General features: G+C 31.9%; 1 protein-coding gene across 7 annotated transcripts in view; it reads right to left on the reverse strand.

The window, feature by feature from the left end:
* Positions 1 to 17,478, reverse strand: part of LOC115880264 (calpain-D-like) — a 66,464-nt gene that overhangs the window by 13,751 nt on the left and 35,235 nt on the right. For 6 of the 7 annotated variants that reach the window (XM_030897445.1, XM_030897448.1, XM_030897444.1 and 3 more), the window contains 8 exons: positions 12,255 to 12,450; positions 10,932 to 11,131; positions 10,679 to 10,881; positions 7,495 to 7,694; positions 7,259 to 7,434; positions 6,920 to 7,200; positions 4,709 to 4,938; positions 4,353 to 4,653 (listed from right to left, as the gene is read on the reverse strand). In XM_030897445.1, coding sequence (XP_030753305.1) covers positions 4,353 to 4,653; positions 4,709 to 4,938; positions 6,920 to 7,200; positions 7,259 to 7,434; positions 7,495 to 7,694; positions 10,679 to 10,881; positions 10,932 to 11,131; positions 12,255 to 12,450 — 1,787 coding nt within the window. The remainder of the gene's footprint in view (positions 1 to 4,352; positions 4,654 to 4,708; positions 4,939 to 6,919; positions 7,201 to 7,258; positions 7,435 to 7,494; positions 7,695 to 10,678; positions 10,882 to 10,931; positions 11,132 to 12,254; positions 12,451 to 17,478) is intronic. The other variant, XM_030897447.1, reaches the window with a different exon arrangement.

The following is a 17,478-nucleotide window of genomic DNA, read 5'->3' on the forward strand; positions in this document are numbered from 1 at the left end:
CCGTGGTCTTCCGGCTCCGAAAAATACTTTGTTAATCATTCTGGCAGATACTGTTCATTTGATTTTTTTTTTATTTAGGTTCTCGATTTTATCCAGCGTTTAAGAAACAATTTGTGTGTGAAAAATGGCTTCTTCAGTCAGAGCCAAACAAAAATTCAAAGGTTGTGGAAGGTATCAAGAGGTCAATAAATTATGAATAAAAAGAGAATTTGGATTTTGAAAATTTTAGAGAAACCTACACTTGATAATGTTAATTATTGAATTATTAAATTATAATTAATATATTAATAATCCATATAGTTTTGGTACAGATTCGTTTCGCTTGTTATTAATGTTGTTTATTATAACTAAGTGTATCCGTTTCGTTTTTCTGAGTTAAGTTTATACATTTTTATGTTATAATCATCATAAATAAAAATATTATTTACAGATTCCCATTTTTAGAAAGCATTTTTTATTACTTTAATCATTAGGTACCTAATTACATAAAAAAATACACGCCACTGAATTTAAAATAACGAATCAAAATGTTTTGCCCTTGTAAATACAACTGGCGGATCTTTTCAAAGCTAAATTTGTTCAAATTTTGGATAGAAACTCATATTCACCGATGTGGCGATTTTTGACATAGGTATCTATGGCCGGCAACCACTATGCAATGCATTCATCTGGCGGTATACTAGGGAATACATTTTTAACATCCATTAAAACCAAAATCGCACCGTGTGGAATTTCAATATTTTTTAGATAGTTGGCGAAATGTACAGAATTTTTGGTACTATAAAGTACTATGATCCTGTTACGACTTTGAAAACTTCATTAAGTCAAGATGATATTCTGTAACAAGCAGAATCCACAAAAGAAACCACTGGCCTAATCGGATTTCCCTCCTTATGAATCTTGGGCAAATCATAAAGCATCGGTGTTCCTTGGATTCATAGGATAAAGTTAACCTTTTTTGCTTCTTTTGGATTTATAAACCAGAGGCCCGATTCTGTAAACATATTTCCTGTCTAGTGACTCATCAATCGCATACAAATAGCATAACCTAGACAGGAAATTTCTTGCTACGGAGCTTATCGAATCCCAGTGCAGGTCTCTTTGAGTCTTGAGTTCATTGTGTTAAGATGTTTGTTTCCATACAGGAATTTAAAAAAATATCCGGGAAATTCAACAGTAAAAACAACTTAATTTTGTCGAATATTTTAATCCTTACGATGTCACATAATATTTGATATCAATTAAATTTTTAGTTACGTAATCGAGGGCGCGATTTTTAAATTCATTGTTGCCAACCATAGACATATTCGGCGCCGGGCTGACTAACTGGAATTTAAATTTCGAGCTGGGGATCCAGGTGGGAGCTCTATCGTAAAATATGTCAAGTTGCCGCATTTATTTATGTATTTCCTGACATTGTCATTCGTTTTGACACTTTAGTTTTGTATTACGAGTTTTTGGTTTAAATAAATATTGTTGTGATACTTTAATCTTAAAAATGTTTACTAGCGGACTAGCAGACCTTTCAGTCAAATATTGTTCTTTTTAGAACCTCTTTTAGTGCAAAGTGTACAAGATAGCTTAATAGCCGTAAAAAACTTAAAATTATCTATATTGAGATGAACCGCCTATTTAAAAATAGACATATTTCTTTAAATTCAAAACATTCATTTTTGAGACACTCTGAATACATAAATAAAATTATTGATTTTTTAAAATATTATTCACAAACTAGAGAGAGGGAAATCAGGCGACGCCGACGACCAGAGATGAGAGTTGATAATAGCTTCTAGACTACCATTCGAGACGCATTGATATTATTTTGGTTCTTGAGTTTTGTGACAAAGAATGTTATTAAAGGTAAAGTAAATGTTTTCTCATTATTTAACTAATGTTAATTAAATCATATTATTTTGTTTTCTTGTTGTAATTCTGTTCTAAAGCATTTCTTTATTTATTTGATATGACAAAGCAAATATATAACATGTGTATGCATTTAATGGAATCTATTTATGCTGTAAATAATTTCAGTTTAAAAGTAATCTAAATAAAATCGTTTACTGTTCCTTCGTGTCGATGGTTGTGGTTTGTGAGAATAAAGGTCGATTTATAGATTGAAAACGTTGCGGTTCGACGCCCGACGTTACGGTCGGTAAAAAGTTCATTTATACGCAGGATGTTTTGTTGATTATAAATTTTTCGGTTGTTGTTGCGGTTGACGTTTATGTGGACGTAAAACGGAGTATTTTTAGATTTTCAATTTATCTGATAATTTGTGAGATACAGAGACCAACTTAATTTTTTAAATACGGGCCTGCACTTTTTATATCAGGTTTTGAAAGAACTCTGCTTCCTGAGTACAATGATATCCCACACTTATACTTTTTTTTGGTTTTGGATACCTTAACAAAAACAAAACTATTTAATTATTATTTAAAATAATTTCTCTGTTTTTTTTTTAAATATTTAATCTGATTATATTCATCGCAACAATATTGATCAGCGCTAATTAATATTAAATAAGGAAATCGAGCCAATTGAAAGATTCAAATAAATAATATCCAGGTCAGCAATTTAAAGATATTATTTTTAACTTTTTTTATTGTGAATTTGAAATTATCAGTGTACTATCTAATAATATACATCATATTAATCGTAGTTATTATAAATAAATCAACTTCTAGAAACTAGTTTCTAATGCTCTCTTTTCGAAATGGTTACCACCCTCCCTATTGTAAAAATGTATTATTCGTTCAAGTTTATTTATAGCTGTTTGAACATATATCTTCTTAAAAAATGTCTATATACCTATGTGGCAGATTCATCTTTCCGTTTTTTTCTTTTCGTTTTTTTTATAAAAAAGTTCTTTTTATAAATAACATCAAGTAAAAAAAGTCATTTTAACAGAACGTCAACGGTTTCTTGTAGACGTATCTGTTTTAAAAAAGTAAAGTGTTCTCGAATAGTTGAATTTAAATATTTTAAATAGTTTTTTCTTTATTCTTTGTATTTTTTTGCTTCCGACGACGGAAAGAGATAACTTTCCGAAACGTTAAGCATTTTTTTGCTTTGTTAGGCAAATTTGTATTACCATAAACATAACTTCTGACAAGCAGCGTCCGTTTAGGTTTAACGCAGAAGTGTTTACAAAAAATAATTATTTTATTTTGTAGATTTTCTTGCAGTGCAGTGGCGAAATACCCATACAGGATTTTTTGGAAAGATATCTTATACTATATTTAAAGAAAGATCTTCTTATACTTCCGACTGCATTTTGTACTCTTTATTGTAAATGTTGAAAATGATTGATTTCACTTTTGTCACGTTTATAAATGGCGTCAAGTAATGCCACCCCCCCGCTCTCCGCCCCCCTTGGCGACAGGTCCACGAACCTCGCTGGTCATTATAATACCATTTCCAATCCGGGGAAATGATTTGAATATTATATTATATTTATAATATTTTTAATTTTTTATTGCATTTCATTTCAATGTTTTACCCCATGTCATTGTTAAGTTTGAAGGCTTATCACTATTGTAACGATGAACAGATTTAATATTTAAAAAAACAGAGCCGGATTTGAAATTAATTTAAATCAATTGTGTTTAAATGTCTGAAACAAAAGAAAAGGGTAAAGTGTGGCATATCATTGTATTCAGGAGAACGAGTTCTTTCAAAAACTGAAATAAAAAATGCAGGTCCGTATTTAAAAAAATTAAGTTGGCCTGTGTATCTCACAATTTATTAGCTAATTTGAAAATCTAAAAATACTATCAGATAGTCCTAATAAAGTGGCTATGAGAATGTGAAACATTTCCTTCAAATTTTTCAATTAAATAGAATCTTCCTAAACAGTAGATGTTCTCTATAAAAATATTTTTAGATGATAACCTAAAATGAAAACAAAATGCATACTATTTAATTTATTTTTATTGTATTATTAAATATTACGTCTGCCTATGATGGGGTTTCATCTTAGAAATCGCTAAATACGCTACAGAAAACAAACTGATTTGTTTTCATTTGCGTCTTTTGCGACACACGCCGAACGCTACACGCTTTTGGTCGGGCCACTCCTATACGAGTATAATCTTGTTATTTTGTTTTAGTCGCAAAAGACGCTTCACGCAACAAACGCTTTCTGTGTGGCCGTGGGCTTACACTACTAAAACGCATATTTGACAAATAAAAATGACGTAACGTTGAAAGGTCGCTGAACATTCTTTATACCACCAGGGATGAGAGGAAAGTCAATGATGCGCTACTTTCCCTCCACCCCCTCTCTAACGCATAATTTACCCATTTAACAACCTTTCTAGTTTAATGACACTTGCACTATAAATAGGATTTACCTGTCGAGTCAAAGGCGGTACAGAATCGATAGTTCTTAATGTACCTCTTGTTGATACAACATTATAACTTTCCTGACAGTCACATTTGACATGAATCCATTTATTTTCGTGTCGGTTTTCTACCATGACAACTAGTCCCGCCCATCCTTTTGTAAGATAATACGCAGTCATACCCTCCCTGCCTTCGTGACGCTGGCCCTTAGCTAAAGTCAAAGATATTATTGAGTCAGCTAAAATAAAATTCGGTGGCCTAATATGCTCGGCCAGAAGTCTTTTCGAGCTATGAATCGCTAAAACATATCTGAAAAAGAGTAGTATTAAGAGTTTAATCAATACAAATAACGTGTTTTTCTAACTTTGGATAGGCAACACAATCATCTAACCCGGTATGCCAATGATTAAATGCAAGCGGGACTATAATATATTCTCCAGGCTCCAACATTTTACTACATCCGATAAAACCTCTAACTTGACGCTTACTATGATCTACTAGATTTCCTATTGTACTTCCTTGTCGGGCCTTAAATAAAACCACGCACAAATCTAGCTGTGCTCTTTGGGATTTTTCAGATTTTCGCTGCCCTTTCTATAAAAAATGTACACATTAAATTGTATGCCTAATGCATTATGTCTAATTCCAATTGAATGTTTTTTTTAAAATTTGGATTTGTAAAATTTGGAAAAATACGATAAAATAGATAAAAGCTTGTTGCGAACATTTGTGGGATTAGTCATGAGTTAAGTTAGTGATAATGGTGATGATAGGATTTTGTCTGGGGTAGGCAATGCCTTTTTGCCCTACATTGTTTACAGGAAAATTGTATAAACCGTTTAATGCGGATTAAAATTTTGTATCTTGATACTTTGTCGATTTCGATTTTCTTAATGTGATAAACACCATTTTATTATCACAATCAATAAAATTAAAATAGAAATTAAATCATATTTTTACACTAGAAATCTCGTTTTTTGAAACAGCCTGTATTTCTTCCCGAAATTCCTTAATTTTTTTTATTCAAAAAACGAGATAAATGTATAGCATCATATAAAAAAATAATTATATAATAGAATAATAGGATATGGCAATTGAGACAAAAAGAGAAGAAAAAAAATCCAAACCCACGTGAACAGAGTGTACAGTAATAGAAATTTAATAGTTATAAATTTCAATATTTTTGGTGTTCAATATGATGTGATCATCATATTAGCTTAGCATTATTATACAGGGTGTTTCAAAAAACACATGCCATCTCCCGTGGGGAGATTCCTCACGTAAAAATAAGATTTATTTTTTATATCAACATAGGTCCGATTCTGCTTTATTTCGTAGCTACAGGGTGTTAAAGTCTTAATAATTTTTCGATTTATTATAATTTTCTTCCAAGTATTTTTAGTGATTTGAATTAAATTTTGAGGGTAAAAGTTACTATAAGTGCTACATATTTTAATGCTAAAAAAGTGTTGATAAATCCATCAGGGACGTGCATATGGGTTGTCACTGAAATATTTTTCAGAAAAAAATCATGTGCGCCACTGACTTTTTCCTTTTGATATCAAAATTGCGTAGGCCGTTGAATGCCAATTAAAAGTTATCTTTTGATATTTTGTCGAATTCGGCCTCCTTGATAAGATTAACGCAATTTTATTAATCACAATTAATAAATTATTTATTTTACCTAATTTATTATTAAATATTATTAGTATTAGTTATTATTACTATTAGTCCAACCAACAGCAATTTAAAATAAAAAAATATGGTATTTAAGATGATTATAAAAAAACTAATTTTAAAAAGTTTTAACACCCTGTAATTCTAAAAATATGCATTTCAGTACCCATGTTATAATTTTTTGATGGGGAATCAACGAATACTTATTTAAAACTTTCGCAAGTTAATGATATTAAAAATTCTTAAGTTTGCTATTAGGCTTGGATCAAGGCAAATTAATAAAATTGCGTTTATCTCATCAAGGAGGCCGAAACCGACAAAATATCAAGAGACAACTTTTAATCGGCATTAAACTGCTTACACTATTTCTCTAACAAGAGAAGAAAAAGTCAATTGCGTACATGCTTTTTTAGAAAAATATTCCAGTGATAACCCACATGCACGTCCCTGGTGAAAATGGCGACACTTTTTTAGCCTTGAAATATATATCGCATTTATAGCCACTTTTACCCTCAAAATTTCATTTAAATGGCTAAAAGTACTTGGAAGAAAAGTATAATAAATCGAAAAAATATTAAGACTTTTAACACCCTGTAGCTAGGAAACAAAGCAGAATCGGACCTATGTTGATATGAAAACAAATCTTATTTTTACGTGAGGAATCTCCACACGAAAGATGGCACATGTTTTTTGAAACACCCTGTATATGTACTATGAATATAATCAGATTTCAGCTCTTGGTATGCGACTAAAATCGTTCTTAATAATATTAAATGAGGAATAAGGAATATGCCTGAAATACTGAAGTCGCAGACCAAAGACTGAAATTGACTGCTGAAATCCGAAATTGACGACTGAAATCATCTTTCAATCAAAACAAATTAGTGCAAATCCCAACCTGAAATAATGTAAACTCTACTTCGGTAGGTTCCAGAATAGTAAGTAAGATGGATGATAAATATTGCTGACTGGCTAGTGGTGGTAGGATGCCATTCAACCTAATTTCATTCCATCCATTACGAACTTTACAAATATCTATACAATCAAAGTACTTCAACACATCATTGAATGAAATCCAAAATGTGCCGTCTTGTGGTCCATCTGGTAATAATTCTTCTTTAAGATACCTGCTCCATAGAGAAGAATTATCTGACCAGTCGCCTTTCCATACAAAATGACCTATATTAGTTGTTCGATTAATGTTAAGCTATGTTAAAAATGTAATTAGTTTTGTTACCCCAAGGATTCCTAAGTTTTAATAATCTGTAACCATCTATGTCTCTAACATCAAGCAATGAATAAGCATGTCGAGGCCTAAGTCCCTTTGAATTATATTCATTTTCATCCACTTTCATATTACCTCCGCCACAAGATATTCCCATTAAAAACATTGCTTGCCGGGATGATAACAATCTATTAATATACATTCATTTAAATATTTGGTACAAAATAAAATAAAAAAATTTGTCTTACTGTGCCCATATGAGATCTGTGTCCAACTCTTCTTCATTCGATGGAAATAACGATATTTGCAATGGTATTGATTCACAAGGGGCGCCGGTAAGCGTTGCCAAACCTTCTAGTGATCTACCCGATACTAACGCTTCGTAACATCCATGTATTTTAGCTACAGCTTTTTCGATTAACGGTATCCAAAGTTGTTTTCGTTTTGCCTGAAAATATCACATTTTGATTATATTTACGTAAAATAATCATATAATCTTAGTAACGTCTAAGGGTACGAGGGTCACAAGTACAGATGTGCAAAACTGCGATTCTCCAATCGCAATTTGAACTGTGATTGCGATTACAATTTTAATATTTACTAAGCCAAATTATGCGTTAAAAAGTGCTTTCTCTAAATATGCCCATGAGCCACCCTCGTCCCATTTGAAAAAAATTGAGATATAATAAAATTAAAAATACGATTTGGGCATTTTTTAACTGGCCAGGACAAGATGCAAAACACAATAGACGATCAAATCTATTATTCCAAGGCATCTTGATTAAAATTAGTGTTTTTAACACAGCCATGACATTCTAGATTGAAATTTAATTTTTTTTTAAGCAAAAATATAAAGAAAGAAGAAAGTTGCCATATACAGGGTGGTCCGAATTGTATTCCGGAAACTTCGGCAGCATATTCTGCAGATAAAAATAAGTAAAAAAGTTCATATAAATAAATATATGTCCTGAAATGCTTAGTTTCGGAGATACAGGGTGTACAAGTTTCATTTTTAATTCGATTTTTTCGAGAATATCAAATATCTCGAGAACCATTACTCGTAACGATTTTTATCAAGAAACTTTTTTACGTAAAAAATGTTGTAAATGTCTATTGTTTTACTCACTTATTTTATACAGGAACGGACGAAAAGTTATTACTTTTCAAACCAGTTCAAAATATGTAGGTGGCGCCCTCTATAAGCAGGAGTGAAATTGACATCAAAATCAAATTTCTCATATCAAAAAACTCCCGGACACCAGTTTTCATCCAAATATTGATGGTACTTCAGAAATTATTTGGAAAAAATTGAAATAAAAATGAAACTTCTTCACCCTGTATCTCCGAAACTAGGAATTTTAGAACATACATTTATACGAACTTTTTTACTTATTTTTATCTGCAGAATATGCTGCCGTTTCCGGAATACAGTTCGGAACACCCTGTATAATTCTATTCAGACTGTTATTTTCTATCGAATAAACTAAAAAATACCGAGGGTGTCATTTAAAAATCAAAAGTTCTAGTCATTTCCGGTGAAACAGGAAGTGGCTAAAAACAATTGAATACGTCAATCAATCCTAATTTGAAAGAAGAGAAAAAATGAAAAAGTTATAGAGATGAACCACTCTTGAGGAACACCCGGTATATTATGATCGAGGCATCGATGTGAGAACGAAGCAGAGAGAAAATTCAACAGCAGTTTACTATAAAATGCTTCAATAGACTACAAAATTGCATTCGCAACAATATCGCAATTCGCAACTCCTAAAAATTCAAACTCGCAGATAGAAATCATGGTCCCAGTTTACGAAATCACAATCAACAAAGTCACAAATCGCAGCTATATTAATACTGGTTGCCTAAATTGAAACTCGCAAATAGAAGAAATTGTAATAGCAGTTTGCAGTTTGCGATTTCTAGCTCATTTCTAGTCACAATGGTAACAAAACTACGCATAGGGTAATAAAACTACGGTAATCCACTAACGCACATATATTAATGAGAGATAAAAACCACGGCGTAATCTTTTAAAAGTCCCTTGCGTGTATGAGCGGCTATATCAGCTTGAGAACAGTGCATTTCAAAAATACCCTCAATAATATTGATGTTAAACACTCTATACCTAACATTAACCGTCTTTGAGAAAAAAATATATTTAAAATTTTTGGACAAAAAAAAACTACCTGTCAAAAAAATTTGCATTGCCTAAAAGTCAAATTTAGTGATTACCACAGCCACTGTGACATAAAAAGAAGACAGTGGCTCTCTATTTCAAAAATTAAATTGTTCAAATGTCATAATAATGCGGTAGCTGTCATGGAATTGAGCGATTAATAAAATTATCATAAAATGAAAAGGTTTGTCAATTCGTTACATTTTAAATATATGTACATGTTCCTATATCTAAAATAAATCGTTTTTAAGTTATTTAATATTTAATTTGAAAACGTGTATTTTTTTTATTTTATCTAGCTTCCTTTGACATTAAATTTCAAACGGTCAGACAATTTATTTCCATCTCTCAGAAAACGAATTATTTGAATTTCCTATATTATAAATACTGCCTGCCCCCTTAAGAGTCTAAAAAGTGTATTTATAAAAAAATATATCTCGTATTTTCGCTCTTTAGTGATATCTGATAGTTGATATTAATAATATTCCGTATGATCGAAAAAAAAAAACAGCGCCAAGTTGGCTCGGAAATGATGCGGCTTTTTGAACAAAGCGTCACAATATGAGACGACCAGATCTATTGTTTTACATCACTTGACGTTTAAAGTCATAGGCTACTGGTTGAAATCAAGAAAAATACGCTTTAAAACTAAATCTTAAATAACTTAAAAACGATTTATTTTAGTTATAGGAACACGTATAGTCAAAAAGTAACGAATTTAAAAGCATTTTCACTAGTGAAATAAAAAAGTAGGTTTCCATTTGAAAAATATGATTTATAAAAAATTTTTCATTATTATATGGCATTCGAACAATTTAATTTTTGACATAGATAACCACATGTTTTCTCTTTATGGCACAGTGGCTGTGGTAATCACTAAATTTGGCGTTTAGGTTATACACATATTTTTGACGGTCAGTTTTTTTTGTTCAAAACTTTGAAAAAATGTTTTTCTCAAAAACGGTCAGTGTTAGGTATAGAGTATTTAATATCAAAATTCATAAAATTTTATATAGAATTTAAGTATGTAATAAAAAATGGGGGCACCCCTTTAAAATAAGAAAGTTGCTGTCAACTTCCGATATTTCCGGAAGTGACGCCATATTCAAAATATTTTTAATCGATAGATCTCGTTGTAAAACTATGATGTGCAAGAAATCTCAGAGATAGATGTTGTAGTTCTCTAGAAACTTCTAATGCACGCTCAGCCTGGGACACCCTGTATGTATTTCAGTTTAAATAGACTATGAGCTAACCTGAGAATAAAGTAAATGGCCACGTTTATCGCACGGAAAATAATCATCAACTAATACTGTGATCCAAACTCCATCTTTGCATAACCTAACTTGATACGCTCCTTGGGGACAATGTGTTCGTGTGATAAGAATAGCGCGGAGAAGTTCTTCCCTTTCTGATAAAACAGCTAAGGCACTCAATAACCAACAGTTTCCCAAAACGCCTAAAAAGTATATTTAAAACAAATTACGGTAAAATTCAGTACGTACTTACCTTGAGATATATCTGATGGTTGAGGAGTTCTGAACACAGCCCAAGGCAGTTCAATTTCCTTTTCGTCGACTACAATATCTTTTAGCCGGCGCCATTTTATTGTATATGCATCTTTATTATCATTAACATTATAATACAAACTTGAAGGCATAGGTGGAAAATCATCATCAACATAACTCTGTTTTTTTAATTTACAATATCTACAAAATACGTCAGTGTTGAATATCGTGCCGTTAGAAATGGTGGTGAAGACTGGTTACAGCTATCCTATGTCGTCATACTACACTCGATGCAAAAAAATGCAACGGAGAAATATTTGGTCAAATTTATGTTATATTTTTGTTATTTTTAGCCCTACTTTCATGAAATTTTTAGCAAGCTGTATATAATTATATCAACTTTAATTCGTAAACTCAGTTTTTTATAAACTTTAATATTTGAAATATTATACAGGGTTAATAGAAGGGTTGTTCTTTACCCCAACTTTAAAACACCCTGTGCAATAATTTCGTGTATAAATTTTCCTAAAATATAATTATACGGTCAGAACCATGTCTCCTGAGCATTTTGTTTTTAGATCATGTCAATACATGCTTTGGTTAATTTTTAAGAGCGGAATGAACTTGCTACCAACTATTTGAAATTTTTTCAATTATTATTTCTTTTTGAAATTATTTTTCAATTAAATTAATTATTAATTTTAAAATTTCATTTATGACAAGGCGGCTTAGGTGATTATTATGAACTATATACTACTATGAACTGCCCATCATGTTCGACCTTTAGGAAATGCTTGGCAGGAATGTTAGAGATCACGAAGCAGTACCAGCTTCATTAAATGAACTTCGTCCTTAAAAAAGAATGGGAAAACGTATTGCAATATGATATATGCAGCCTCAATGACAGTATGAACGGACGTATACAGGCAGTTACAGCAGCCAAGGAAGGCAATACAAAGTATTAGGGTATTTTTTACAATTTTTTTCTGTTTGTATACTTGAGTATTACAGATGATTTCTTTAATAATCGTTAGTCCTGTTATCGTATTTAATGTTTATTAAAACCAGGATTGTATCTTTAGCCTTTTTTAAATTTAGTATAGAGTATCCAAAGCGGCGGCGCCGTCGGACCATCGCATCCTATCAATGAATAGCGGATGCATGACTTTAGTGTCAATGTCGATATCATTAACAAACAATCCATTCGATATAATTGATGACGTGCACCGCAAATGTTTTGCGATTACAATAGACGGTAAATCGCAATTTTTCTGGGAACAATATTATTCTAAATAGAAATTACAACATTCAAAACTGAAATTACCTCACTATATAGTTCCAGTGCTTATTACTTAATTCTTCTTGTGTGAGTCGAGGTGGGTCCTCGGGGGGCGTAGAACTGAGATCCATTCGCAATTTCTGACACATATCACAGATAAATTGAGATTTAGCGTTTTCAAATGTGCATATCATGCATGTCCAAACCTTGCATGATTTTGACGTATTTGGAACTGAAGCTACTGACAATAGATACAATAAACATTAAGAATAAATGATATACCGGGTGCGTCTCAAAAGTGGCTCACCCCTAAAACTTTTTTATTTTTTTCAGAAAAAAAACGAGATTTGGCATGTTAGTATATGACATAAATTAGAATTGATTGAGGTACTCAACTGTTTTTGATCAGTTCCTGTTTCACCGGAAATAACTACAACTTTTATTTTTAAATAGCACCCTCGGTATTTTTTTACTTTATTTAATAGAAACTAACACTCTGAATAGAAACACATATCATACTTTTGACATTCTCGCTTTGAAAAAAATTGTATTTTAAATTTCAATCTAGAGTGCCATGGCCGTGTTAAAAACACAAATTTTTAATCAAGGAGCCTTGGAAAAATAGATTTGAACGTCTAATATTTTTAGTATCTTGTCCTGGCCGATTAAAAGACGCTCAAATTGTATTTTTAATCATATGTCAATTTTTTCAAATGGAACGAGGGTGGCTCATTAGCGTATTTGGAAAGGCATTTTTTTATGAATAATTTGGTACCACACACTAGGTATTTCGATTCAAATTGTCGTTATGAACCGCATGTTACAATTTCAAATAAACCATATGCAAAAATGTCAAAAGTTCACATATGATATGTCATTCTATTCAGAGTGTCATTTTCTATCAAATAAAGTAAAAAAATACCGAGGGTGCCATTTAAAAATCAAAAGTTTTAGTTATTTCCGGTGAAAGGGGAGGTGACCGAAAACAAAAAATTGAATACGTCAATCAATCGTAATTTATATCATATACTAACATACATCTCGTTTTTTTATCTGAAAATATAAAAAAAGTTATAGGTGTGAGCCAATTTTTGAGATGCACCCGGTAGAGTACAATTAATGGTTACTGGACTCCATATAATTTTCCTACTACCATATTTCTAATAGTATATGTAATTTGTAATGTCATACACTCTCACATCTTACATTTATCATTAGTTGAAGACTGATGATGAGCTAAGCTATGATGAACATAAAATAGCAACAAAAACGTGAATAATTATAAATTTGGAATATGTATAAAACATATTTATCCAAAAAAAAAACTTAATTATAACATCTTTAATCTTTTTGGTATATATTATACAACAAATTTATATCCTTGCGAATATTGACCAATAATCTTTAAAAATTGATATTCGTTACATGACTACTTTAGACCATCCTGTATAATGGGTATATTTTTAACAATTCCAAATGTATAATAGTTTCATTAAAGCTTCATTCAGAACTTCAAAATTAGTGGAATAAATTAGTGATATCAATTAACGCTAAAATTTGTTCCTCTAATTTCAATGTATGCATTCAGAACGTCAAAATTAGTGGTAATAATGTTAATGTAATGGTAGGTATACATTGGTGCGCTGCGCCGCGAACGCACAGCGCGCGCTCCGAGCGTTGCTTTTATTGTTTTAACGAACATCCTGCGATCCAGAAATCCCGTGAACATTTGTCTAGTCGTTAATCATGCCTCTATCGTCTGAGAGGAACTACGCAATTTTAGTGATGAGTAAATCGGCTCTTTGAACACTCTATTAAGAAACAATATTCAAAGAAAAACACAAAAAAGGGAATTTATTCAAAGGAAACACACAGTCTCAGACAACTGCGCGCGGAATGCGCGCGGTATCTTTACCGGCCGTCCCAACTGAACAACGAACATAGAAAGCAGAGCGTCGAAAAACCGACTGGAGATGGTTCGCGGCCAGCGGTTTGCGTGCGGAGCGCGCGCAACCTGAAAACACGTACCGGTGCACGCGCGCGGCGCGTTCGTGGCCAATATTTACGTACCATAATAATGTTATATAAAAAGAAACTCTCTACGTTCGTCACTAATTATACTTCAAATTTGCGAGTAAAGTCATGTTGGTCTTTGATTATCATCCGTCAAGAGAGAAAATAATATTGTTATTCGGTTATTAAGTATTTATTGGATAATATTACTAGTATGTTAATAAAGAAAAAAATTAAAGGTAAATTACCTAATAATGTTTAACGTGATTAAGTTACCTAACATATATTTCGCTGAGTAAAAATCGGTTTAAAAAACGATTTTTAAGTAACATATACATATCTTGTTTTTCTCAAAATATGTAACATACTTACATACATACAAAGGTTTTCATATTTTTAGTGTTGTGGAGTTCTTTTATGGATAAGTTTTTTCCAGATTTCGGACAGCTTCACATATAACACTTTTATTAGTCAGAATATCTAATTTATCTGCCACTAACTTTATCACACTCCAAAAACAAACTTTCAAAAAGAACACAAATCTAAAATATCGTCGGAAATCCAAATGAACCCCTTATTATCACGGGTAAAACAGTATACAAAAAGCACAAAAAGTGACATTAATTATTTTTTTTAATGTCAAAACATATTTTAATGTTTCCCTGGTTACTGATTCTATGTGTTGCCCCTTCATTATAGCTACCCTATGATAGAAAAAAAAATGGCGTCTAGTTGGCTTGGAAATAACAATCGATGACATATAATTTTACATATAAAATGACAGCGATCTTCATTTCATAGCCATCGCTGACGCCGTTTTTATTCGATCATTCGGTATTTTTCAAAGTAGTATTTTAAAAATTAAATAAAAAGAATTTATCGTTATATGATTTAATGTTTATTATAAATTATATAAAAAGTATATTGAAATAATATGACAAATATTTTCAAAATAATAAATACACGTATCGGTTATATCTTGATTAAAAATTTAAAGGTCTATATTTTTAGTAATTGTTGTCAACGCAGCGAAAGAAGGTCCAAGTTAGCATTCACGTCTAATATCGTTCTGCGCATGCTCAGTAGCGTATTCAGAGAGAAGCTAATACGATACGCTAAACTCATGCGATAGGCTCATACGATAATCTTGTTCTAGAAAGAAATAAGTAGAAAAATGCATGTGAAGTCCCGTAAACAAAGTTGTGTGTAATATACATATATATATATATATATATATATATATATATATATATATATATATATATATATATATATATATATATATATATATATATATATATATATATATATATATATATATATATATATATATATATATATATATGGTATAGCCATAATGTTGCATAGTTCAGTTAGGGCTCCAAAGCGTCGCCACCTGCTACCTGTCACGTGTCATAACAAGATTGACAAGTGACATGACATTAAATTATTTGTATTTGCAATTGTTTACAATTTTGTGTCTATTATAAATTGTGCGCTACAATCTTTGAATAAGAAGACTAAGGAAGGAGCATATCAAAAATCTTAGGTACACCGCGATGGGCCTCAAATATGGCCGACTTAAATTCCGGTTTATCAGTGTCGTTCTAATTTTATTTAAAAAATGTAAAACTATGATGTAGGGTAGACGTGGGGTAGACTCAATAATTTGTTGTTTTATGTTAGGTTGTGAATAAATGTTGGTAGTTATTAAAATTGTTATAAAAATATATAATTCTAATAAAAATAGATAAGTTATAATAAGTATTTATTAACACAAACATCCGATACGCTACTGAAGCAGGTAAGTCAAATTAACGTATCTAAATTCTTTGACATCTAATCTTTGACAAGTAATAAATAAAAGCTAAAATGCAAGAAAAATATATAATTTAGTTAATTTAAGTGAATTTCATAAATGATCGGTTTACTAAACGTATGTATATTATATAGTCACTAGCGAAAAGTTGTTCCATTATTTCACTCAATTTTTGCCGAGATCTACCGCACGCTACACAACCAACTATTTTAGAATCTTTTTCGATAAATCGCGATAGTGTCACTGTTAATTTAAGTTCTGCCACAATTTCCATCTAGATTTGCTACCTTTATACAACTATCAGTAGTATAATAAATAATAAATAACATAAAATAAGCTCCGTAAAGACTGACAAATCCACAAAATTTCAAATCAAATTCAAATGTGTAAAATGAATCGTCAGACAGAACTGTCAAGGATCCCCACCCTAGAGTGCTTTTATGGCGCTTTTTCCGCCCACCATGCATGAATACATGGATAGCATTATGCTCCTTCCTTAGTCTTCTTATTCAAAGGCTACAATCGATCCTCGTTAAACGTGTTGCCTACTTTTGACTATGGAAAAGACTCTTTTATTTTATATTTTTCTATGGGTGCTGAAGATTGAACTTTTTCTTTGTTGATAGTATTACTCAGAGGTATTACTATTGCAATTAAAAACTTGTATTAAAACAGCGGACGTATTACTGACAACTTTATTGTTCCGCCATCTTCTCTCGTCTCTTTTGACAGACAGACTCTTAAGGTCGTCCCACACGTACAATAACTAAAGGCAACTTTACACATAAAAATAGGAAAACAGAAAACAATAAAAACACTGAATGACTATTAAACATGCCCCCGGCCTTGAAAGAGTCAGCTTTCAACCTCAATCGGCAATACACAAAACTTGGCAAAACTCCGTTTCACAGTTCCACTTGATGTCTTGATAGTAGCTATCGAGCGATGCCGTCTGATCCTGGATGAAGTAAGACGATTCTACCGAGTTTCCATTGAAGTGGATGAGAGTGGTCATCTTTGAGAACAATAAGAGATCCAACTTGAAGTGCTGCTTGCTGAGTTTTCCATTTGGTGCGTAACTGAAGCTCGCTAAGAAACTCACGAGTCCAGCGGGACCAAAAGTGTTGTTGGCACTGCTGCATCAGCTGGTATCTTGAAAGGCGTGACGTTGAAATGTCTCTAAGGTCTGGATCGGGAAGTGATGTTGCCTGTTGTCCGATAAGGAAATGAGAAGGGGTTAAAGCGGATAGGTCATTGGGGTCTGAGGACATGGTAGTGATTGGACGAGAGTTTAGGATCGCTTCAACCTCTGCCAATATAGTGCAATACTCTTCAAAAGTAAGTTTTACGCTACCGATTATTCGAGTCAAGTGTCTTTTAGCCGACTTAACACCGGCTTCCCAAATTCCTCCGAAGTGAGGTGAGAATGCGGGTATG

This window comes from Sitophilus oryzae, unplaced genomic scaffold (assembly GCF_002938485.1).
Source record: "Sitophilus oryzae breed Bouriz unplaced genomic scaffold, Soryzae_2.0 scaffold_1620_pilon_pilon, whole genome shotgun sequence".
Taxonomy (NCBI): Eukaryota; Metazoa; Arthropoda; class Insecta; order Coleoptera; family Curculionidae; genus Sitophilus; species Sitophilus oryzae.